The sequence below is a fragment of the Puma concolor genome, chromosome D2, assembly GCF_028749965.1.
Source record: "Puma concolor isolate L17-30 chromosome D2, mPumCon1.1.hap2, whole genome shotgun sequence".
Taxonomy (NCBI): domain Eukaryota; kingdom Metazoa; phylum Chordata; class Mammalia; order Carnivora; family Felidae; genus Puma; species Puma concolor.
In genome coordinates this window covers 45,834,728-45,859,154 of record NC_141677.1, presented here as the reverse complement: position 1 = coordinate 45,859,154, position 24,427 = coordinate 45,834,728, and the positions used below count along the sequence as shown (strand labels likewise).

General features: G+C 56.5%; 3 protein-coding genes and 1 long non-coding RNA gene across 14 annotated transcripts in view; 1 reads left to right on the top strand and 3 right to left on the bottom strand.

The window, feature by feature from the left end:
* LDB3 (LIM domain binding 3) overlaps positions 1-9,928 on the bottom strand; it is a 63,244-nt gene extending 53,316 nt beyond the window's left edge. For 3 of the 10 annotated variants that reach the window (XM_025917734.2, XM_025917736.2, XM_025917737.2), the window contains exon 1: positions 9,754-9,902. In XM_025917734.2, coding sequence (XP_025773519.1) covers positions 9,754-9,846 — 93 coding nt within the window. In that variant the 5' untranslated portion in view covers positions 9,847-9,902. Of the gene's footprint in view, positions 1-9,753 lie in introns of all 10 variants that reach the window. The other 7 variants (XM_086680190.1, XM_086680188.1, XM_025917732.2 and 4 more) reach the window with 6 other exon arrangements.
* A 2,224-nt stretch (positions 9,929-12,152) lies between these two features.
* Positions 12,153-23,862, bottom strand: OPN4 (opsin 4). The gene is made up of 10 exons (XM_025917827.2): positions 23,514-23,862; positions 21,356-21,501; positions 19,933-20,066; positions 19,405-19,608; positions 18,590-18,761; positions 17,972-18,136; positions 16,930-17,037; positions 15,835-16,015; positions 14,862-15,005; positions 12,153-12,544 (listed from the first exon to the last, which is right to left on the bottom strand). The coding sequence occupies exons 1-10, from the start codon at positions 23,640-23,642 to the stop codon at positions 12,464-12,466; spliced, it is 1,464 nt and encodes a 487-aa protein (XP_025773612.2). The 5' UTR covers positions 23,643-23,862; the 3' UTR covers positions 12,153-12,463.
* LOC147576032 (uncharacterized) lies at positions 14,897-22,033 on the top strand. Of its 2 annotated transcripts, none has more exons than XR_015241684.1 (4): positions 14,897-15,033; positions 18,076-18,180; positions 18,583-18,749; positions 20,652-22,033. It is a non-coding gene; the product is annotated as an uncharacterized LOC147576032 (long non-coding RNA). The 2 variants fall into 2 exon arrangements; XR_015241685.1 differs by lacking the exon at positions 14,897-15,033 and adding an exon at positions 17,411-17,773.
* LOC112871210 (acyl carrier protein, mitochondrial) lies at positions 22,218-22,706 on the bottom strand. The gene has a single exon (XM_086680200.1). The coding sequence runs from the start codon at positions 22,688-22,690 to the stop codon at positions 22,226-22,228; it is 465 nt and encodes a 154-aa protein (XP_086536326.1). The 5' UTR covers positions 22,691-22,706; the 3' UTR covers positions 22,218-22,225.
* Positions 23,863-24,427: the final 565 nt, after the last annotated feature.

Genomic DNA, 24,427 nt, shown 5'->3' with positions numbered 1-24,427 from the left:
ACCAAGAATACCCAATCTGATGTCAGGAAGGCCACACTCCCAGTGTGGGACATCCTGTGGGATGTCACGATGGCTCAGACTATACTCCCAAAGACATCGTGCACAAAGCCAAATTCTGCCTGCCTGGCCCTCAGTACTAGCACGCTGAATTTGGTCGTGGTCCCCCCTGCAGTGATGTCACTGGAAATGCAAATTCTGGAGGGCCTAGGTGTATAACTTGATGGCTGGCCCCTAGGGACATTACATGGAATGTGATCAAGCTCCACTTCTAAAGCTGTCTCATAGAATATCATGGAGACTGGCTTTACCCCAAGCACCCTCTCCCCATGACACCACATGAAATACCATGCAAGCCCTACCCTCTACTGATAACACAAAGAATGACTTTATGACTTGATCCCCATGACATCATGTGGAGGCCCCCCCAATGACATCATGTGGAATGCCATAAAGGCCTCGCCCCCAGTGACATCATAAGAAAGAGGAGCCTCTGGGAGCCACCCCCCACCAAGTTGTAACTAGAGGATATCCCTTGGCTTTTCTTCCACAACATGCCCACCAGCCAGCTTTCTTTCCTGGCTTCTCTGGGCACACCCCAGTTACTTCCATGTCTACACCCAGGGACAAGGCTGGCTTCTAATGCTGGCAGAAGCCACTTTCTGGCCCCGGCCTGGGGGACCATCCTAGAAGGAGTCCAGAAAGGACCTAGGGAAAGTCCCACACCCTGGGTGCCAGGTCTGGGTGGGCCTCTGGCCAGGCCCCAGGCTCCCAGAGATGGAGGGAAGCCTCCTACCAGGCCCTTCACAAGGAACTTTTATCCAAACCAGGGCCACCTGCAGTCACCAGTCTCCAGCCCATTCCCAAGTGGGCTCTACAGGGCAGGCCAGGAAGCCTGTGTGCTAACCTAGTGATAGCAGGGAGAGCAGGTGAGCCCCCACTGTGGACCCGCTCTTTCAGCCCCAGGGATTGTACTACTTTCTTAAACACTGACCACCCTATGCCCAGAGTAGCCTCCCCTCACCCCCAAATCTGCCGAGACGAGGCAAGGATAGTAGAGAAACAACCCATAGACTGCCAGGAAGCCACGTTGTCTGGTTTGCAAAGTCCAGCCTGCTTTCCTGGCTCCCACTGGGGTATCTTGGAACCACTTGGGCTTTCTCAAAATACACATCCCATATCCCGAAATTCATGGCTGCAGGGAGCCTCTACTGATGACAGGAATACGTTGTTGCCTTTGATTTGGGTTGAACAAAGGGTAAAAAACAACAGAGCAAAAGAAAACACTTTCTAGGCTAAGAGGGGACTCCTGAGAGCAAGCTGAGCTGCCCAGCTGGGCCCATCTACAGAAAATCACCTTTATGGACACCTTCGGGCTTCACGTTCAGGTCAATGCTATCCCAGACACTTTTTTTTTATAGACATCTGAAGAGTTCTACAGTGAGCACCCACGTAGCCACCACTGAGGTTCTACCTTAGCATTTGTTCAAGTTGCTGTGTCACATGTCAGTCCCCCTGACCATCCATCAGTCCATCTTAGCTGGGAAGCATTTCAGAGAAGATAGCAGTTACCAGTGTGTCTCCATTCAGGGTGAATTTTGCAATGCCTCTGTTGTCCTAGTGGACTGCCCACAGGGATCCCCCACAGCAGGACACCTCCACACCAGGGCTCCCCTACAGTAGAACACCCCACACCAGAGCTCCCCTACGGCAAGACACGCCCACACCAGGGCTCCCCCAGATGCTTCTCACCATCTACAGAGAAGGGGGCCATTACTCTGCAGCAAGGAGCTCCCAGGTCGGGCCACTACAGACCCCGAGACAGAAGGGCAGGCCTCATGCCTGCAGAGATGATGCCTGCCAGGGAGGACCGGAGCTGTGTCCAGAAGCTCATGGAAGCTGGTGTGAGCAAGGACACCAGAATGACATCCAAGAGCTGCTGGGGCCAGATCGGCCAGGACAAGCCGTAGGACTATCTGGAATGCCCTCCCTTCGGAATTGCCCTCAGGACATCTGTCACCCTCGGGCGTGGGGTAACACCATACCTTCCTACCGCCATCCTCTTGCCTGGTCCTGCCTGACTCCCCCTCGTCCTCAGGTATAGACTGAGGTGATTCTTATTCCGTGGGAAATGTTCAGTCTCCCCAGAGCCTGGTCAGTAGCCAAACTTCCTGAGGGGAGCGCCGAGCTGGCTCCTGTCTGCCCTGGCGCCTCTCTTCCTGCACCTGTGTCTGCTCATCAGGGCTCAGCTGGCCTGGCTTTTGGCTGCCCTAAGCAGGGCCCATGACCCCTGGGGCTGATGGGGTGGAGGGTGCTGTAATTCTCTGCTAGGTGGGTGATCTTCTGGCTCTGCCTGGGTCTCCTGAGAAGAGGCAGGGACCCTAAGGAAGTCACCCCTGCTCTGCCCAAGGGCCATCAGATCCCCACGCCCTTCTCAGGAGCAGCTTGCCCTGCAAAAGGGAGGGGCCACCCTGGGACCCTCGCCTGGAGCCCAGGGCTCATGAAGCCTGCAGTCCAGGCACGGTGTGCCCTGTGTAGCTCTTGTCTGACTCTGCCCCTCTCTCTTCGATCCTTGTCCTACAAAGGACCCAAAAAGCCACTACATCCTCGGAGGATTTTTTTTTTTCTTTTAAGTCTTTCTATCCTCTTTTGAGCATTTGAAAAACTCTTCATAACCACTGTTTCGTCCCCATTCCACTTTTTCAGTCATCCCCAATCACCAGCTACCTCTCAAGTAAGGGCCCAGCTGTGGGCCGAGCTCCAGGAGCACTGGCCTGTCTCAAAAGCTCCTTGGGACAGGCTTTAGGTGGTTGGGGGCCAAAATTGCCCCAGGCTCACCTCACGGGAGCCCTTCCTCTTTGTTGGGCTGTGGTTTAGGGCACCTGACAGGGGACACAGGGCTAGCTGGTGCCAGGGAGCAACTGTGGCTGCCTTGAGGAGAGGCAGTAAAGCAGAGAGCACAGACTGGTCTGAGCCAGATCTCAGGGTACAGAGCAGCCTCCACGCCTTCTGTGTAAAGACAGAAATAATGCCTTTCGCCCAGGATTTCTGTGAGGATTACATTTTTAAATAGGTTATTCTGTAGGGGCACCTGGGTGGCTCAGTTGGTTAGGCATCCAACTTCGGCTTAGGTCATGATCTCACAGCTCATGAGTTCGAGCCCTGCATTGGGCTCTGTGCTGACAGCTCAGAGCCTGGAGCCTGCTTCAGATTCTGTGTCTCCCTCTCTCTCTGCCCCTCCCCCCTGCTCATGTTCTGACTCTGTCTCAAAAATAAATAAACATTAAAAAAATTAAGCAGGTTATCCTGTAAGGAGGTGCAGAGCTAAGAAAGTTTCAGGGAAGCTCCCAATGGAGGGGGTACAGGGGCTGGCCCCTAACCCCTATCCCCCAAGGGTGCCAGAGGGGTGGAGGCTGGGAAGTTGCCTCCTTGGTCCCCACATGGAAATAAGATCTGGGACTGGCAGAGAGTGGTGTGTAAGGGGCCAGCCCCAACTGACCAGTCCTGAGCCAGCCTGCTGTCCCTAGAGGGGCCTGAGCATCAGCTGGAAGAGTGGAAGTTCTGTCCACAGTCCCAGGGAAGTAAGGCGCTGGCCAGGGCTCAGGCACATACATGTAAGGTTTTTATTTCCCTAGCTCCCTGGCAGCAGAGGGGTAGCTGGGCTCTGCAGAAGTGCTCAGCCATCACTCTCAGTGCTCAAAACCAGACAGGCGCCTGCCTTCTTTCCCTCTAGATATGTACGCTTGCCCCCCGACCAGCCCCTGCCAGTGTAGGTGTGGCAGGGGCTGGAGGGGAGGGCAAGGGTATGTAGTAGATGCTGTGTACTGTCCAACTTCCAGCATCTCCTCCCAACCAACACAGGCTGACCACCCCAGGAGATTTCCCATGGAGCTCGAAGTGCATTTAACATTATGTGATCAAATTACTGTCACGCCATGCTCTGCTCCCTTCCCATCTGGCCTCCCCTGGGGCATCGCTCCATCCTTCATCCTCTAGCTGGAAGCTTCTGTCTCCCCATGACCCCGCTCCCCGACTACACCCTGGCTGATAGACAAGCCAGAGTCTTGTCTATGCTCAAAAAGCCTCTCCTTGCCCAGAGAAGATTTGTAGGGCAGTGAAAATATTTTCTATGATACTACATGGTGGATCCATGTCATTATACCTTGGTCCAAACCCATAGAATGCACAACACCAAGAGTGAACCCAGATGTAGACTATGGACTCCGGGTGATAATGATGTGCCAATATAGGTTTATCGTGAGTAACAAATGTGTCACACAAATGGGGGATATTGATAACAGGGGGAGGCTATGCATGTGTGGGGCTGGGGGTATGTGGGAATACGCTGTACCTTCCACTCAATTTTGCTGTGAACCTAAAACTACTCTTAAAAAAGTAAGTCTTGGGGCACCTGGGTGGCTCAGTCAGTTAAGCGTCTGACTTCACCTCAGGTCACAATCTCATGGTTTGTGAGTTCGAGCCCTGCATCAGGCTCTGTGCTGACAGCGCAGAGCCTGGAGCCTGCTTCGGATTCTGTGTCTCCCTCACTCTCTGCCCCTACCCCGCTGGTACTCTCTCTCTCTCTCTCTCTCTCAAAAATAATAAATAAACATTAAAAAAAATTAATTCTTTTGGGGCACCCGGGTGGCTCAGTTGGTTATGCATGTGACTCTTGGTTTCAGCTCAGGTCATGATCTCACAGTTCATGAGTTTGAGCCCCACGTCTGGCTCTATGCTGTCAGCATGGAGCCTCCTTGGGATTCTCTTTCTCTCTCCCTCCCTCTCTGCCCCCCACCCCACTTGCATGCTCTCTCTAAATACATACATACATACATACATACATACATACATACATACATACATATTTTTTAAAGATTAAGTCTTTTAGGGTGCCTGGGTGGCTCAGTCAGTTAAGTGGCCGACTTTGGCTCAGGTCATGATTTCACAGTTCATGGGTTCAAGCCCCACATAGGGCTCTGTGCTGACAGCTCAGAGCCTGGAATCTGCTTCGGATTCTGTGTCTCCCTCTCTCTCTGCCCCACCCCCGCTTGCTTTCTGTCTCTCTCTTTTTCTCAAAAATAAACATTAAAATTTTTTTAAAAATTTAGGGGCACCTGGGTGGCTCAGTCAGTTAAGCATCTGACTTCGGCCCAGGTCGTGATCTCGTGGTTATGAATTCGAGCCCCACATCGGGCTCTGTGCTGACAGCTCAGAGCCTGGAACCTGCTTCGGATTCTGTGTCTTCCTGTCTCTCTGTCCCTGCCCTGCTTGCGTTCTCTCTGTCTCTCAAAAAAAAAAAAAAAAAAAAAAAATTAAAAAGAAGTTAAGTCTTTAAAAAACGGATCTCCCTGCCTTAATTGCTCCAACCAGCTCCTGTCATGTCTCTCCTTTCCTTCACCTTCAGGCTTCTCCAAGAATGACCAGCAGGTCCTGCCTCTGACTGTCTCCCATCCCTCTCACACCCAGCCATCTAGCATCAGCCCCCACCACTCCACACATGCAAGTGACCTCCCTGTACCCCAAACCAGGAGTTACTGGTCCCCTCTCTTGCGGATCACACCCTTCCCTGCAGGACCTTCTGAGTCTCTCTCTTCTGCTCCTATTTTCCCACAGTTCTCTCCTGGATGTCCTAGGTGTCACTCTCAGTGGGCCCCAGACAACACTGGGGCATGGTAAAGTCCACTTCATGCCTCTTAGGATGATCCCAGCATAGAGGTGTTTCCTGGCTCCAAAGAGGTGGAGAAGCTGTGTTTGGGAATGTGAGGGCCTCCGGTGAGGGGGCCTTTGCAATCATGGACAGTCTCTGGATGATGGGGGACCATGCAGAGAGGGACACGGAGGGAACTGGGGACACAGTTCTGGGAGGGCTGCCCCAGAGGGACCTAGTAGGCATTACTCAGGAAGCCCGGCCTTCCTCACACTTGCTGCTGTCCTACAGTGGCTTAAGCCTGAGGAGCCCCGGGGGCTGCCCATGAAGTTGCCCTTGTCCTAGGTCTTGGCCCAAGGCTTTGGAGGGTCTGCTCCTCAGGGCCCAGCCAGCTTCATGCCCACTCCCTTCAGGGCCCTCACAGAGTCAAAGACATCTCTGAGTACCTGGGAGGGAAGCAGGGCCTGGGCACCTCCAAGAATGCATTCCCCAGCCACGGGCCTCTGTCCGGTTATCTTCCCTATTCCTTCATCTGGGAAGGCCCCGGCCAGCCTCCCAGCAGCCCTCCGGAGGCTTGCCTGACCTTCAGGGTGGCTATAAACAGCACAGCCTGTCAGCACTGCTAGGTGCTGCCCAAGAAACAGCAACTACGGCCTCGAAATTCCAGGAATTGCCGGCACAGTTGCCCCAGAATAGTCTCGGCCTGTCCCCCTCCCCCTCCCAGGGGACCCTCCGTCCTCTGCGTCCCCACTGTAGCTAGGAGATCTGACAAATACTGGAACCAAAAACAGCAAAGAAACAAAGGCTTCTGGGCTGGTGCCCCAGGAGAGCCTGCTAGGCCGAGCGAATAAGGCTGTAAGAGATAGAGGCATTGGTGCAGAGAGACGGGCACCCTTCCCCCCTCCCCCCACCGGGGTCCAGGCTCAGCCCCATGGTTCCCCCATCCTCACCACCACCTCAGTGGAACAACAGGTGCACAGAATTTTATAACTGTGAGCAGCAGAGCCAGACAAAAACACACACTTCTTCAGTAGAGTCAAGGGCTGCACGACGCACCAAGGACAAGGCCCCAGACCACAGCCCCTGCCTCTGCCCCAGCTCTTGGACCCGAATGGGCTGGGCCTTTGGAGCTGCTCCTTAGCGGCTGCTCCCACCCCTCCCCCACTTCCTGGAGAATTGGCTGCGGCTGGATGGAGGGGCGGGGGGAGAGGGGAGCTCATGTTGCAGGCCCAGCCGCACCTGTCCAGGATAAATAAAGGCATTTCCCCTCCACCCTCTCATTCTCCCTCCTGAACCCACTTCTCTGTGGATCCTCAGAAGGGAGACTGGGCGAGGGAGGGGGGCTGCTACAGCCCTAAGGTTGATTCTGGTGGGCAGGGTCGGGTGGGGACTGGAGGTACCACCCAGCGTGAGGGTGGCAGCCTTCTTCCAGGAGGAGCAGCCTATGTCTACAGCTGACAGGGGACAGGCCCCATTCAGTACTTTGTTACTAATCCCCAGCCAAAGGGCTGAGCGGCAGGCCAGGGAGTTAGGGGTTCCTAAGGTCACAAGAGCTCCTGGGCAAATCGAGCCTCGGTTTGCCCCGCTCTGAAGCGAGACGGTAATCGCAGCCCCGCCTGCCCAACCACCTCTCTCAGGACTGCAGTCCAGGTGCCCAGGGCTGTTGGCCCTGCTGAGAATGAGCGAGCCCTGCCTTTGCTGCCCCCATCCCTACCCCGCTGCAATATGCCACCACTGCCCTGTTGCAAAGGCTCAGGCCAGGACACTGGAGCATCCGCTGGCCCTGCATCCCACTGGGGAAGAAGTTCCTGGTCCAGAAGGGCCTTGAGAGCCCCAGCAGGAAATACCACAGCCTGGTGGGAGTGTCTTGGGCCCTACCTGGCCAGTAGCACTGAGCCTGGGATGCCCAAGCCCAGGATATCAGTGGCCCACCCGAGAAATTTGTGAAGAGGTTCTAAGCCCTGGGGAGGATCCAGCATCCATCCCAGCCTGTTCCCAGCCTTGATGACTTGGGGCATGGCTCTGAAGGAGGCTGAGAGGCCATTGTACCTATCCCCCGATGCCCTGCATGAGCCGCGGGTTCTATTTTTAAAGGTCCCCCTAGTCATTGGCTCCATGACATCCCAATACACCCTTTCCTTGCAGTGAGGACATTCTTCCTGCTGTCTAGCTTAAGTCCTCTGTGCTGCAATATAAGCCCTGGGCTGGCTGAGGCCAGGTGGTGCATAGATCCTGGGTGAGGTCATTGACTATCCTGGGTGCCACTGCGACAGGAGGCTAATTTCCACCTGCAGGGATGGGGCAGGGAGCACCAGCATGAGGCCTGGAGGACTGTAGGGCTGGGGGAGATGTGGGTTCAGTCTGAGGCATGGGAGGCCTGTGGATCCATGACAATGAGGGTAGACGGCCCCTCCTTGGACATACAGGAAACCTGTAACCACCTGAGAGCAGTGCAGGGTCCAGTGGGGGAGGGGCAGTGTCCACTGGGACTCAAATGCCCATGTATCACCACATCATCAGGCAGGGTGTGCAAGGCTCTGGGTGTCCTTTTGGTACTGCACCTTGCGGTTTCTGGGACAGTGGGACTGAAGGGGTGGAGACTCAAGTCAGATGAACAAGATCTCCGGCAGGATGGAGAACATGGCCATTTCCTGGGACTAGAGCTGGGCCAGTGCCCCCCGCTGGAGGAGTGTGGCTTTTGTAGCTATTATGAAGTTCCTATGTCACCCCTGAATGGGGCTTCTCCTTCTTCGGATCCCCCCCAAATACCCACACCAAGTTCCACAAGCAGGATCGCTCCTCCATGGGGGCACTGGCTCCCTGTCCCCTCTGCCAAGCACTGACTGCCCACCTCAGTGCCTCCCTGCCCGCGCCCACCGTCCACCCCCAGAACCACAGCAGAGCTCTGCTGCCCTGAGAAGACACTGCCTCCCTGTCCCCCGGTGGGCAGCAGTCCCAGCTCCCTGGCCCATCCATCACCCTCCAGTGACAGCCTGGAACCTCAGCCTGCCCCCTCGTGCCCACACCAGCAGCACAGGAGCTCAGCCTCAGCCCTACCCCATCAGGCAGGGCTTGCCTTTGCCCTCCCACATCTCACAGTCCACCCTGAGCCTCAGGGCCTTCAGACTCGCTGGAGAGAGGGTCTGAGACTCGCAGCTCAGCCAGACTTGCGGGAGAGTCCTTTGACAAGTGTTGCCTGAATGCTTACTGTGTTCTAGACACTGGTACAGGTGCTGGGAACACAGCAGTAGTTAAAACAAAGACAGATTCTCCCAAGCAGATCTAGCTTATCACCTCTCTGGACTTGAGTGTTCCTGGCTAGGCAGTAGAGCTACTCAGACAATCTCTAGTGATCTGTGACATCCCCAGCAAGTTGTTCCCTGACCACAGACACTCCAGAACATGTGGACCATTTGCCCAGGTGAGCATGAGGAATAAAATGTCAAACAGGTAGGCAGAGCCGCTGTGGCTGAATGGGTAGGGGCCCGGCCAGGTGAGGGAGGAAACCAGTAGGAGATCCCCAGCAGGCCCAGGAAAGGGGGTAGAGATGAGGCTGCTACCTGGGGCCTGGGATGAAGGGGGTACTGGAGCCCAGTTACCAGCCTAGCCTAGCCCTGAGCCCCAATGGCAGGGCAGCTGAAGTCACCAGTCTGTCCACCTATCTATGTGCTGGCCTGTCACCTGCCCTTTCCATGCTAGGAGTGCTCTCTCCCCAAAGCAGCTGCCCCCTTCCGTGGAGATGGTCCAGGCTGGGGAGCACCTTGAGCCCACCCTCCCCAGGGAAGGGCTTAGGAAGGCACTATACTCTGTTCACCAGCCTGCCTACCCAGCAAACTTGGCCTTTCCTTCTTGGCTCAAAACACCCACCACTTGCCCATGTTTCACACTCACAACAGGTTGGTAAGCTCAGGTAGACAACAGCTATGGCCAAAACCAAGGGCCTGTGGCCGGCAGTATCCAGTTGGAGCCAGTCCCAGCCCCAAGTCTATGGATGGGACATGCTCTGCTCTCCGAGAGCCTCAGGGAGGACAGCAGAGGGATGCGCACACCCTCCTCAGAGTGTGCCCCGCCCCTGTGGGTGCCAGGCTGTGTGGGCAGTGCACACTCACCCGGGAGATAGTGAGCGGCATGTTGAAGTCCTTGCCCCCCTGGAGACGGAAGCCCCAGGGCCCAGGCCCGGTCAGGGTCACGCTGTAAGACATGCTGGTGCTGAGAGCGGCAGCCTCTGTGAACAAGAGAAGAGAAGAATGAGAGGGCCCTCACGCACCCACCTCCCCAGCCTATACCTGGGCCCCTACCCCCGACCCCCAGCCTTGCCTGCTCCGTCCCTTGCTGCCTGGCCAGGCTGTGTGGAGCTCCTGAGAGGCTCCTAAGAATAGCTGGGAACGAATGCCATCGACACTGATATCTGCCCTCTGCTGCGCCCATAAATGGACTGTAACCCTACACTCTGCCCGCCCGCAGCCTCCCACCGTGACTCACACGGCTAATATTGCCCCTGGGGAGGGGTGTCCAGCACCCAGCACCCCCCAAGGGGCAGGATGGGGGACTGGCCAGGTTAGTGATAATGCTCTCTCCTCCTTGCTCCCTCTGCCCTTTAGAGAGCCCAGATGTGTGTTCTCTCGGCCCAGCTCAACCCACCCATTTGCCCAGAAGACTGGGGCTTTGCAATTTGTGTCTTTTCGCCCTGTGCTCCCTGGTGAGGACTCTGAGGTTGAAGCTTACCCAGTAGAAAGCCTGGGACCAAGCTGAGCCTCCAGCTGGTCTGGACAGAGCTTCTGTTCAGGAGACTGGCAATTGGTCCAGGGTTGTCCAGCCATAAAAATGATCAAATAATAACTGTGTCCATGGTCATGGCTGAGCTCAGCTCCAGGTCCCTCATGCCATTATCCCCTCAGATTCTGAGAGGCTGCCACCTTGGCCTGCAGGAACCAGGGTTCAGAGAGGTTAAGTGCCTTCCCCAAGGTCACACAGGGAGTGGACCCAGGCCATGCTGGAGCACCTGAATGGTGCTCATTTCTATTGGGCTTGTGCCAAATAATGGGTTCCCCGTGGCTGCAGGCACCTCCCGATTCCCAGGCCAGGCATGGGGGCGAAGGGCACAGGGTCTTGGCACAGGGTCTGAAAGCAGGTCTGAGGCAGGCCCACACCCTCCAGACCCTCTAGGGGCCCAGAGGTTATTCCTGGCTCTCCTGTCTCATTTGTGCTCTGGAAAACTTGACAGCAGCATGGAAAGCTCCAGCTGCCAATGTTGCACGCCAGGCCCCCATGCCCTTTGCACTGGAATGGCAGTGGGTAGGGAGGAGGGGAGGAGATGCCATTTGCTCAGCTGCTGGGATGTGGGGCCAGAAGGCATAAGGAGGGGGAAGTGCGTGCGGTGTGTGTCTAGCTTGTAACCCAGAGACAGTGTGTTCTGGGTGGGGACCTGGGGGCCTAGGCCCCTTGGGACTCCAGCCAGTGTGTTCTTTGGGCCAAGATACCTCCAGAAGCCCTTCCTCAGAAGACACTTCAGGCCCTGTGTGGTCTGGAGATAGATCAAGGCCCAAACTGGCTCTGATTGGAGAAACTGAGGCTCAGGGAAGGTGAAGGTGACAGGGCTGGCAGTTCTTTGGCCCTCTGGGAAGGCTCTAGCCTTGGCTAGGCCCTGAAGACTCAGAGTGGGCCTGGGGTGTGACGAATTCCCAGTTGACATCACCCCACCTCATGGCCTGGCACATACAACATGTATGGTAGCATCCCCACATCACAGGGACATTTGGTAACTTGCCCAAGTTCACAAGAATATCAAGTGGAAGACGTCAAAGAAGGACCTGTATTCTTTCCCCCATTACACCACCTCTTCTGTTGGGTATCAGACAGCCCAGGCTGCCCCCCTGCCCAGGCCTGGCCCGGGAAGCCAGGAAATCCAGGAAGCTCATGGCCAGCACCCCACCCTCCCCATACCATCCCCTACTTCACTCCCAGGCCCCCTCCCATCCATCCCCACCTCCAGGGTTACCCCCTTTCCTAGGAGGGGTCTGTCCTGCCAAGCTGGAAAGGACCCGGCAGCGAGGTATGACCAGTGTGGGGAAAGAAAGAAGCCCACCCTGTAGGGGGAGGGGAAGCCCCGGGCTAGGCAGTACCTGGAGCTGCAGGCTCTTTCTCTGGACTCTGGCACCCACACTGCCTGATGCTGCCTCTGGGGAAAGGGAGGGGTGATGGGAAGGATGCTCTTAAAGGGGAAGGCCAGCCTCCCTCCGTCTGCCTCCCCTGGGAGACCCAGCCAGAGAGGAGCTGGTGCCCACAGGCTGGGCATGAACCGCCTCCTGATAACAGCAGCTCACTGGGGAGTGGGGGTGGGGACAAGCCTGGTCTTTGTCCCTCCTCCATTCTTCCCCTCGCAGTTTGAGGTGGAGGCTTCAGGAGTGAGAGTTGCAAGGTGGGGGACAGAGGGAGGGGAGAAAGAGATGCTGCGGGCATCAGAGGCCAGGCCCTGGGTCTCTCTCCCATCGCGACACCAACAGGTGAAGACCATGCTTCTCTGCTTTTTATTTTCCTATATGCTGTCAGAGCGATACAGCCCTGGGATGATCTTAGGTCACTGATTCGAGACACGCCACAGGTGCAGTGTGTGCACACATGTGTTTGGTGGGCATGCAGACATGTGCAGGTAGAAGAGTGTGCCCGAAAATGTATGTGTGCACAAGAGGGTGGGCCATGGCAGAAATAGCACTGGGGAAGCAGGAAGGGGATAGCGGTGAAGAACAGATTCCGGTGCATGAAAGTCTGTGCTCGGCTTCAACTGCTGGCCGCGGGAGATGCAGTGCTGGCCTGCCCACGTCAGTGAAATGCCCAGCCCGGGTGCAGCGGCAGCTCGCAATTAGCTGGCGTGTCCCACGGAGCCATCGCCATTGTCATCGCCTGGACAATCACAGCACACAGCATTTGAGGAGAGGCAGATGACTCCGGGAAGCAGGAGGGCCTGGGCTGAGCCTGGGGTGCAGGCTGTTGAGATGAGAAGTGGGTGCCGAGCACATGGCAGGGCAGGTGTTTTGGGGTGTGGGGCCCCGAATCCAGCACAGCCTGGGTGACAGGGCCACTTCCAAAGCCTGAAGGCTCATGGGGTGATCTTGGGTCTGTGTGTATGAGGGGGAGGTGAGGGAGCTGGATGTGTCCCAGAAGAAAAGGTGAGCCAATGGGCACCCTACATCCTGGGGTCCTGGCTGGGGAGCAGCCCCTTGGTCTGAAAGCAAACAGCACACATATGTTTAGCTCCAGGAGGGTCCCACTGGGAGCATTCTCCCAGTGACCCTCCATGTTTAGGGTCACCAAGCAGTGAAGTGCGGTCGCATGGAGAGGCCAGGTTGTGTCCTGGCTGGGGGATGGGCCTTCTCCGAGGCCACATTGTGGCCTGGAGGATGGAGCCTGCAATACCTAAGGCCACCAGCAAGACCTCCCCCCCGGGGCCATCCCCTAGGCTCTCAGACTCCTGCAGTCAGTCAGAACTGAGCTCCCCTCACCCCCACCCGTCCAGTTGTCCTCTTCCTCTACTCCCTCTGGGGGGCCTGCGTCTCCTCTCACCCTGCGGCCGCAGTCGCCTCATTTCTTGCCTGTCTTACAGCACCAGCTTCCTCCAGGCTTCTCCCTGCCCGCTCATTACATTCCAGCTGTCCTTCTCCAGCCGCTGCAGGGAAACCAACCACCCTGCAAGGTCGACCGAGCCTACCTCAAAGCCCTAGCTAAGTCCTCCAAGGGCTCCCTGCTCCCCCCAGGGTCAAGGCTAGAGACCCCTCAGGTCAGTATCTGATTGGGCCTCCCCACAGTTCCTACCACCTCTTGCCCTTCTTTTCTCCTCTTCTCTCCCCACCACTAGCTCCCGGAGTCCCTCTGGCTGCTCCTGGGTCACAGAGCAACATTCTGTTCCAGGACACGCCAAGCTCCCCAGTAGCTCCACTGTGTTCACACAGGCTCTTTTCTTGGCCTGGACTGCTCAACATCACCCCCGTCCTGCCTGGCAACCCTTGCTTCACCTCCACCTTTCCTGGGGAGGCCTCGGGGACTTGCCTCTGCTTTCAGCACCCTGTGTGCTGATACCTCGATGGCAGTGCTTATCACACGTGTTAGGTGATGGCTGATATGCTGTCCCTCCCTGCCCAGTGCCCTAGCCCGGCCCAGTATTCCCTCCAGGACATTCCCTCCACTGCCTTTCCTCACTACTTGTCTCCGTCCTGGCCTCTGTGGCTGTTCACAGTGCCCAGGGTCAGGGCTAGGGGGTGAGTCGTCCCTGGAGCTGGAGCATCGAGGGAGCTGTGCTCCTGGGAGAGGCAGGGATTCTGCAACTGCAGGGGGCAGCCCAGGGCTCCCCCTCTCTGGGACACCCAGGGGGCAGCCTTGGGGACGTAAGGCAGGACATGGTCTTAGGCTTGCTAGGGAAGCACAAGAGATCCCAGGAGCTGGGGGTGTTGCACCATTGTGAACAGAGGGGCTGGGTAGAGAGCTGTCAGCTGAGGGGGAAGGGTAGCCTCGGGGCCTGTGCACACGGCATTTCCAGCGTTCCAGAATATGGCCTTCTCTAATCACCATCGACATTCCGTTCCATAGGCACTTGGGCTGACAGCTGGCCTTCTTTTAATAGCCACAAGTATTCTGGGTGACATCCTAATCTCAGGGCATTCATAGCGAGCACATAACAGCTTACAACACCCACCCCCCAGGTACATCCAGCCTCCAGTCACGCAGACAGCGTGGGCACACGCAGTTTAGAGCGGACAGGTTGGGGCATACTCAGTCCTATGCCCTGTGGTGTCACAGAGACAGAGAATGTGTGCTGGGCACATGGTCACACACATGCACAAGTTACACTCCACTGACTCACTGCACACCACATACCACATACTGTCACGGTCACACATACTTACACACACAAGCTATACAATCATCACAGCACTGTAGAGCTACCACCACCTACCTGCCATGCATGTGCATAGTCAGGGTCACGCAATCACAGACACTCTCAGGTACAGTCACAGACCACATTCAGGCATGCTCGGAGCATCTTGGAGTCACAGAGACCCCCAGGCACCCCAGGCAGGCAAGGGAAATCTGGGTGGGGAGGGAGTGATTCCCAGAGGGCATTGGGCCCGCCCACAAGAACAGCTCCCCTTTCCAGGCCACTCCCTGGGCTACTTGCCCCCTGTCCCCACCCCCTTATAGACTGGCAGGTGCCGGGCCCAATCACCTGCCCAGGCGTCTCTGCTTCCCGTCCCTGGGGCCTGACAGGGGCCTTGGCTTCCATGTCCTCCAGGCCCTGACTGCAGGGGAACCGTCCACTCACTTGCTGCGCAGCCCCCCACACAGCTGCCACCTCCGTGTCCATCCAGCCCTGGGGAAGGTGAGAGAGTCACTATGAGGTGAGAGGGACGTTCCAGAGTCTTGCTCTTGCCCTCTTCCCCAGCCAAGTGTCTCTCCGTCGTCCACACAGATATTCACTGAGGCAGGGTCTGTGATACTGTAGGCTTGCTGGTCACCAAATCCCTGCAAATTCTGAGTGCATGTGTTCATGTGTGTGTGTGTGTGTGCATTTGTGTGCCTTCCTAAGCATGTGGGATGGGTCTGTCTTCACTCTTTGATGTCGTGCACTACAGTGGTTCAAGGCAGGGACCGCTGGCAGCTCCTCCCTCAGCCCCTTAACAGAGACCTCCAGGGATGGAAGCAGTGGCAAAAGGTCAGTGGCGATTCTTGGTGAGGCCCATGGTGGGCCCTGTAGTTACAGTGATGGAGAAGCCCAGGTGTGGCTGGGAGACAGGAGCCCATAGCACAGAAGTCTCTCCTGGGGACAGCTAGCTCCTGCCTGTCTCTTGGGAGGCCCCTCTAGGGCCACAAATGCCTGTCTTTTCAAGCTGTGGCTCTAAGCTCCTGGAATAATGCCAGCATGGAAGAGAGATGGCCTAGAACTGGAAGATGCATGTTCAGTCCTGGTCCTGCTCCTGGGTGACCTTGGGCCAATGCATTGCCTCACCAGGGTCCCTGCCTGTCAGGGGCGGATGGTGCAAGGGAAAGCCATGGAACAGTTGTGAAGGGCTCTTCCTGACCGCATCCCAGGGTCCTGAGGGTCCCTGAGTCTCAGAGGCAGCCTTGCCCAGAGGCCTGAGGCTGGCCTGGTTGAGGAAAGGAGGGCAAGGTGCTAGCCAGCAAGGGCCCAGCATTCTTACCACCTCACTCTCTGAGCCTAGGGATGCCTGGCGTCTCCGTCCAGAGATCCAGCTGAGGTCCGAGGCCTGGCTGCTCAGTGTGGAGCGGTGGGTAGAGCGGTAGCTGGCGTAGGGGCCAGTGCGCTGGCCCGACACGCCCAGCAGCACCCCCAGGCAGGGCAGGTGCTGGGCAATGGCCATTCTGCAAGAACAACACATTTGGTTAGGAGATGGGGGTGGACCAACAGACTGATACAGGGCTAATGGGAGTGGAGAGAAAGCCACTGGGGAATTGGGGGAGTTTCAAACATTGTAGTTATGAGGACAGACAATTGATAGGGTGATGGCGATGGACAAAAAGACACTGGCAGTCAGAGGAGGTGATGAGGAAGGACAGACAGATGCTGGGGTGAAAGAGACTGACAGGCTCATAGTGTTGGGGATGGACAGACACTGAGGCCATGGGCATGGAGGGAGAGGCTTTGGGTAGCAGGTTCAGCAAGGTGCTTGGTTTCATCTCTCACGTGGCTGGCCCAAGGCACATCTCTTCCAATGGGGACCAGGGACGCTCCTCTGAGCCTGCAGCTGGCCTCAGCAGGGTGGGGAGTTACTGACACCACCAGGCAAAAGAAAGCACTGAAGGACTCCTCATGCAAGAGGCCAGCTGTGCCGGGATTCTATCAGCAGAGAAGGCTCTGGGCCAGAACCAGTCCCAGGCCTCTGCTAGGGCCCTTGAACTCTCCCGACTGTGGTCTCTCTAGGACATTGCTCTCTGGGGGTTTCTCTTTCTAGCAGGTATCACTGCTTATTGGCCACCTTGGCTGCCTTTGGGCCCTGGCTCCAAAAATTCCATAGTCAGGATTGGACAATGCCCAGGGAGCTCTGATGTCCCTCCAAGCTGAGCCCCCTGGGAAACTGGGGCAGTGGGTAGAGGGGGTGCACAGCAGCTCCAGACCCCACCTAGGGTCACTGGCTGTTCCCAGCTGCTAGAGGTCCCCATATACATGAGAGATAGGAAAGATGGCTGGCCTCTGCCCCCATTCACTGCTTCAGGCCCTCTGTGCCCATGAGGGTGGGTCTGGAGACCTGGGGCTGGGTCCCGGAGGAGGGCCGCACCTGTACTTGGGGTGGGTGATGGCATAAATGATGGGGTTGTGGATGGCAGAGGCCTTGGCGATGACAGCTGGCACCGAGTTCATGTAGGGTGTCAGCACATGCGCGTACCTAGGACAGAGAAGCAGCGGTCCCCCTACCAGCTGGCCCTCCTAGAGCCTCCACAGCCCACCTTCCCACTCAGGAACCTTCTTCCTCTAGGCCAGGCCCTGCAGGGCACAGCCCAACCTGGCCCAAACCAGCACAGCCAAGTCAGCCCCCCAGGAGGGACTGCCATGCAGGGAGCGTTCTGACCGGAGGTGAGCGGGAACCAGGGGAGCAGTTGAGGGAGGGCAGCTGAGAGGAAGATGTGCCAGGTTGGGAGATTCCACCAGGTCCACTATAGCTTGGAGCCTGTGCTGCTGGCAATAAGCCCTACCCACCCCCAGTGACTCTGGCCCTCCGCCCATCTCCTCCCCCACCCCACCCAACCCTGAGACCCATTGCTTCCCTGGCTGCCTTAGAGTGATTTCACCAGAGATCTTTAGGGAGGACCAGGCCATTCCTGCACAAGGAGGTCTTGTACCCAAACAAGTCCCAGGATTAATAAGTATCACTGTCTCAAAGTGCTCCTGCATTCTGGCCTATGTCCATGCTGCTGTGGACATCAAGGTCCCCAGACTCTAGCCACAAAGGACGAGCAGGCAGGGGGTGAGTGGCTCTCCTGGCTGTGTGTCTACAGGTGAAGAGGGAGCCAGAAACTCAGGGAGAGTCAAGTGTTCCCGTGGGATCTGGCAGGACCTGGTAGCCCTTGTAGGCCCTCAGGTCAAATCCACTGTGGTCCAGAGCTCCCCGCACCCCTAACCTGGTATGTGTTCCAGTGCCTCCAGGAGTGGGTGGGCCCATCTCCTGCAGGGAACCTTACAGCCCCGGGGAGAATGAACAAAGTTCTGAGGACTGACTTCGGTTGTGGGGATGGCTGGCTTGGGCTTAGACTGAGGAGTGTCCCCTTACCCTCCTCCCTCCCCTCTCCGGCCCCTGCCCCAGCCCCTTAGGCACTGCTCACCCAGCAAAGGCCATCAGGGCCACAATGGAGTAGGGGGCCCAGGAGAGCACGAAGAGAAGGATGACCAGCAGCTCGATCTTGGCCATTTTCCACTCTCTCTGCAGCCGCTGCCGTTGCCGGGGGGACCTACCACCACCCTCGCAGGCCCTGAAGGTCTGGAGAGCCCTAGGACAGGTGCAAAGTCCGAGTCTGACCCCACTCTGGATGCAGTGAGTGCCATGATCATGGCCGCTGTGGGGGAGGCTGCCTGGACCTACCTGGTCATTCCCTCCAATGCAGGAAGCCCTGACTCCCAAAAAGTTCTCCACCACATCCAGCCTAAGCTGACTCCTTGTGGTTCCCCCTGTGATGTCTTCTCTACCCCCACAGACCTCCTGACCTAGCCTAAAGGTCCCCTCCTCAGAAGTCCCCATCTTCTGAGACTCCTCTAAGCACCCAGGTTGCTCTCATCTCTAGACATCCCATCTACTACGCACGTGTGCTCAGCTTGTCTTTGCCCACCTGGAGCTGGGAATGTCCTGGGTGGGTGCACATGTGAGCCTGGGGGCAGGGTAGGGGCACCCTGGAAAGGGGTATGGCTACCCTCCCATCCAGCCCCTCCTCGCACCCAGCTCTTACTGGCCTGTCTCCCGGATGGCCCTGAAGATGAAGATGTAGCAGTAGATGATGACCAGCAGGGGCAAGAAGAACACAAAGCAGAAGAGGAGCATGGTGTAGGCTCGAACTGATGGCGTGAAGCTCATGTAGTCCCAGGAGCAGGAGGTCAGCAGCCCCTCTGGTACGTAGGCGCCTGGAATCCGGGGTGGGGGGCAGGTGCTCAGCCTTCAGGGTAGTGTGATTCAGGCTCCTCCTCCAGCAGGGGCTCTGGAGGTGGGGTCTGGGATCCCTGAACACTGGTCCCAAGCCCTGCCCTTCCCAGTTCAGTGCGGAAAGCAGGGCACCTGGAGGGGAGCTTTCCAAGCCAGTTTTAGCAGGCAAAGCCCACTGCTGCCCATTTTTGCCAGTTTGGAACAGAGACCTCACCATAGCCCCAGGGTCTCACTCCACCAGATTCGGCCAGGTGCTCGATCCTGCCACAGAAAGGTGGGTGCCTTCCTGCTAACTCTCCTACCCGCTCAAGCCCCACACCCCAACGCCTGCGTGTCTGACTCTGCAACTCAGCATTGGATACACCTGTCACTTCCCACCACCCAAGAGCCATGTGGTCTTCCCCTGTACTGGGAGAGGGAAACCCAGGTCACACTCTGATTGCTGATGGCACATCAGTTTTTTCCCTGCTGCTAGTCGTGTGCCCTGAATATCCATCTGCCTTGAGCCTCAAGCACTCCCTTGGCCCCACCTGCCAGCTGGCCACCCCGAGTCTACCAACCTGCCCCTTGAACATGCCCTTCCCAGCTTATCTTCCCCTCTCCCGATTCCCCCAGTCCACTTACTCCAGCCAAAGAAGGGTGGCAGACTCCAGGCTAGGGCATAGAGCCAGACGCCCAGCAGGACAAGCGCCGCCCGCCTCTTGGACACCACCCCGATGGTGGCCAGTGGGTGCGTGATCACCAGGTAGCGGTCCAGAGCAATGGCCATCAGGGTGATCATGGAGGTGATGCCAAAGAGAGCCCCACAGAAGGCATAGAACTCGCAGCCTGTGGGCACAGCTCCCTGACCTCAGATCTTGGCAGGAGCCCATGAGGTACCCCAGGGGAGGGAGCGTCTGAGGATGTCACATACTCAGCTCCTGCCTTCTCTCCAGAAAAGCAGCCCTGAGCCCCTCTCCAGCCTGGCTACTTGCCACATCTGGCCCAGAAGCTGAGTTTTCCCTCTTGCTCACTCATGGGATTGAGGGCGGCCACCCATTCTCTGCCCAGGAAGAGCATATCACCTCCTTGTCCAAGGCCACCCTCCACTGTGGGCATGGCCCACCACAACCCTCCTCCTCCCTCCAGCATGAGGGAACCCTGAACGTCTACCTGCCTCCCCGAAGAGCCACCGCTTATGGAGGCTGCTGGCGAAGAAGACAGGGGCCTGGGTGAAGGACATGAAAAAGTCACTGACCGCGAGGTTGATAATGAACATGTTGGCAGGTGTCCTGAGTCCTCTGCTCCTGTGGAGGGTCAGAAGCTATCAGGAGGTGCTTCTGCTGGGGAACTTCCCTGAACTACATGTACACACACACACGTGTGCCCACGCACACATGTGCACATGTACAGTCACCAGCCACTGGGCCACAATCCGTCTTGCTGCCTAGCCAGCACCAGCCAGATAGCTCTGGAGCCTGACAGTGTGGACTAAGAAGTGAGGTCCCCTGAAAGACAGCAACTCTTGCCCTGTATGGAGAGCAATACCACTCCCAGAGTGTCGTGCAGCCCAGCAGAAGCAGGAGCTAGCTCTAGGGCTCATCTGTTTCCTCCTCTCTCCCTCTGGAACCCTGTGCATGACCCACACTCTCTCCTTGGACACACCCCTCACTCCTCTGAACCCCTCCAGGCCAAGTTCTCCCAAGTGGCTCCTCCCGCAGAGCTTCTCACATCTTCCTCCTCAGGTGCCCCTCCTTGTCCCCCTCATTTCAGTATTTCTGCAGTCTTCACCCTCGGGGATGGCCCAGGCTGTGCCCTACAGGTCAGGCACTTTCACAGACTTCTCTCCCATAATTATCCATCTTTGCATCTATCCCCTCCCTCTTTTCCAGATGGGAACACGGAGGTTCCCACCCAGGAAGTGGCTTCTTCCAGATAACAAGGCTCAGTAAGTGGCACTGCCAGGATTCAAACACTTATTTGATGGGCACTGCACAGGCGTAGATTTACTTAACCATCACATTGACTCCGTGAAATCAATCACAACTCTGTTTTGCCAACAAGAAAAACGGACTCCCAGAGGATAAGTGACTTGTTCAAAGTCGGTTCAGCTAATAGGTAGTAGGGTCAGAATTCACTTCTTCACCTCCTGTCTCACCATTCAGCCCAAGAATGGGGCAAGTGGGGAAAGAAGCTGGGGGTGGTTTCCAAGGGTGGCTGCTGAGAGTCTTGAGGATTAAGGGTCCTGTTGCCTGGGCTGCTCTTTGAGGCAGAGGAAGGACACCCACTGGGGCAGGTGACATGGAGGTAAGCTGAGAGCAGGGTAGAATGGACAGAGGCTCGGGTATTGTAGGGACATTTGTCTTACAGAAACTATGCCTGGGGCCCATTGGCATGTGCCACTCAAGTTGCCCTGGACTACTCTTTGGCCCCTTCCCTGAGCTGGAAGATGGAGGCCTGCCCTGAGACCACTGAGGGCCTGGCCGTGGTGTCCCCACCCAGGCTCAACGGAGCCCTGGCAGAACTGGCACTAGAATTCCTGCCCTGTCTTTGCATGGCCAGCTGCCCTCAGTGCCCATGCCCACCAACCAGGTACCTGCAGAAGGTATAGATGACCATCAGATTGCCCAGAATCCCCGTGAGCCCCACCAGCAGGATCACTGTGCCCAGGGTGTAGTGGGCATGGTCCGGAACATCAACTGTGGGGAAAGGTATCCAGGCAGCAGCCTGAGCCCTGGCTGCCTGCGGAGAGACAGAGAAATAAGAGCATCACGTTATCCTGTCATCTTCAAATAGCCCCGAGAAAGAAGGGTTAGGGTTCCCATAGGGTGGGTAGGGAGACTGAGGCTCAGAGTGGCACAGCCACTTGCCACACTACTAGGAAGTGGCTGAACCAGAGTGGAAATTCAGATCTCTCTGAAGTCAAGCTCAAGCTCCTATACCATGACACAGAGGCACAAGGATTCTAGGATCATCTGTTGGAGGCTGGTCGGACAGACAGACACATGTCTGACAAGGAGGAACATGGCTGGAGTAAGTCTACCTTTCCTTGGGGAGAAGGCAGAGCCATCCCGTGGGTGGCTTTCTCTCCACTATATGGCCCTGACCCAAGCACTCAAGATGGTCCGCAATGGTATTCTAGGCCCTGTAGACTCTGGGGTGGTGGGGTTGGGTAGAGCCCCTCTCCTCAAGACCCCCAGCCTCAAAGACTGTCACAGTATAATGGAATGGGGCTGAGTTTGATGCCTGGCATGGGAGAGAGGAAAGGAATTTCCCTTTATTTATTTATTTTTTTTTTTTTGGTTTTATAGATTTATTTTCAAAGGGCAAAACAGACAATTTAAATACAAGTCTAAACAGAATCACTCTGTCAAAGGCAGTAATAATGCCAAAACGTGTTCTCACTTCCAGACACTTGCCAGCATCTTCTGAGTCTTCTCTCAGTGAAAAAAAGGGGTCTGATATTTTATTCATAAACATCCTTCTTATCTGCAATGTAATCTACAATTTCTTGTGGACACATTAACTTCTCAGCATCTGTATCAGGGATTTCAAACCCGAATTCGTCCTCCATGGCCATGATAATCTCCACTTGGTCCAAACTGTCTAAGCCCAGGTCTTTCATAAAGTGGGAATTTACCGAGAGCTTTTCAGGGTCGATCTTGTCATAGAGTTTCAAGACATAAAGAACACGGTCCTTGATTCCCTCTAACGTCAAAGGGGGCGCATCACTATACTGGCGGCACAACTGTGTTACTGGAACCTGCGTGAGCACCGAGGCAGGATGCGGAACCCCAGGCCTCGTCCGGGCCCCCGCGGGGCAGAGGGTGTTGCTGAGCGGCCGGACTGCGGCCAGCGTGGGGACCCGGGGCAGCGGCGCGAAGGCCGCAGGCAGTCGGCGGACACAAGCGGAAAGGACACGAGCCGCCATGGCTACGCTGACCCAGGATGCCAGGAATTTCCCTTTAAAAAGAAAGCTTACGAGGCACTTGGCTTGCTCGGTCAGAATAGCATATGACTCTTGATCCCGGAGTCATGGAGTTTGATGTTGGGTGTAGAGATTAATTAAATAAATAAACTTAAAAAAAAAAAAAAAAAAAAAGAACACTTAAGTCTCCCATGACCTCCCAGGGAGGTCATGACCCTATAGGCCAGTACAAAGGGCTTTAAAGACCCCTCTGCCCTAGCTCCTTTCCTGGGAAGGAGGACAAGTTAGTCTCTGCCTTGCCTCCTATAGCTACAGAGCCTTTCCATCCTATCCAGGATATAGGCCTGCATCCCAGGGTCCTAAGGGCCAGCCCTCCCCAGTTAACAGTGGGTTTGGGGGCTATGGTCCTGGGGCCCTGGCAGGATCTTGGACGCAACAGAAGGCACCTAACACCTCACTCTGGGCTGGACAAATCCAGAGACCTAGGGTATGTCTTCCTCTCTGGAAGGCTTCATGGGACATCCAACCACCCTCAGAAAAGAATGGATGCAGCCAAGGACAGATCTGTGCCATTCCAGCCCCTTGTCCTTTAGGGTTGACCTTTCTGTTCCTCGAATGCACTCCACAGGGAAAGACATTCCCTACACTGTCTTCCTTGTCCTCTTTGTGGGATAGACTCAGAGAGGTCCAGTAACATGACCAAGGTCCTACAGTAGAGCTCAGGCCATTTCTATCTCCCTGTCAAAGCCCCTGTGTGTTCCCAACATGGAGGCCAGGGTGAGGGGAGGGGAGGCTCTGTGTGTGCACACGCTGGCCTCTGGCTTACCGTGGGACTGATGGGTAGAGGTTGGTCCAGGCTGGAAGTGCTGCTCTGGTAGCCGTCCCACCTGCTGGGTGAAGCTGGGGTGGCCACACAGCTGGGCTCCTGGGTTCTGGGCCCTGAAGGAGGGTTCATCCTGAAGTAGGGCCGTCCTTTCTCAAGCCCACAGAGAAGTCAAGGGCACAAGGTGCTCAGGATATTAGCTGTGCCCCGTCTCCCAAATTTCCTCCTTCCTTAGCATCCCTGCTTGATTGGCTGGCTGTCTGTTCCTGCATCCAGCATGGACCGAGCCTGGAGCTGCTCTTCGAGCTGATGACTGCTGTGTCCAGTGAAGCACAAAGGAACGAGTGTCACAGCTATGGCGACTCACAGCCACGGGGTCTGTCCCCACCTTTAAGTAGCGGAGCGGGGAGTGCACATGCCCAGTTGCTCAGTCCTGCGGGCTCCCTGAGATACAGGTCCCTGGGTATCTGTCCACAGAAGGTTTGATGATGGTAGTATACATGTGTGAAAGTGTGTGTGTGTGTGTGTGTGTGTGTGTGTGTGTGTGTGTGTGCGCGCGCTCATGCGCATAAGTATGAGAGTGTGTGTCAGTGTGAATGTGTGTGTATATGTGTATTTCAGGGGAGACTGTTCTGCTTGGCCTCCTGGACATTGGACAGGAGCCTTTGTCCTTCCCTCTGACAAGGCTCTCTCTCTTCCCCGAGCTCATCAAGAACAGCGTCTGCTCCCTCAATGATGCCCGGGGTTGCCCAGTGGCGCCCAGCTTCACCCTTTCCATGGGGTGCCCTGCCCTTAGGTTCAGCCCACATGAGTCCATCACATCTTCACAACCACCCCCCTCCCAGAACCAAGGCTGGTCACCCACTCCACAGATGAAGAAGCTGAGGATGTGCCAGGATATCACACAATCAGGGTGA

Excerpts from the sequence above, each read along its gene's own strand:
- LOC112871210 (XM_086680200.1), bottom strand. The coding sequence starts at position 22,690 with ATGGCGGCTCGTGTCCTTTCCGCTTGTGTCCGCCGACTGCCTGCGGCC.
- OPN4 (XM_025917827.2), bottom strand. The coding sequence starts at position 23,642 with ATGAACCCTCCTTCAGGGCCCAGAACCCAGGAGCCCAGCTGTGTGGCC. Across the intron at positions 21,502-23,513 it reads CTCTACCCATCAGTCCCACG|GCAGCCAGGGCTCAGGCTGC; the intron begins GTAAGCCAGAGG and ends GTCTCTCCGCAG. Across the intron at positions 16,016-16,929 it reads ATCACCCACCCCAAGTACAG|AATGGCCATTGCCCAGCACC; the intron begins GTGCGGCCCTCC and ends TTGTTCTTGCAG.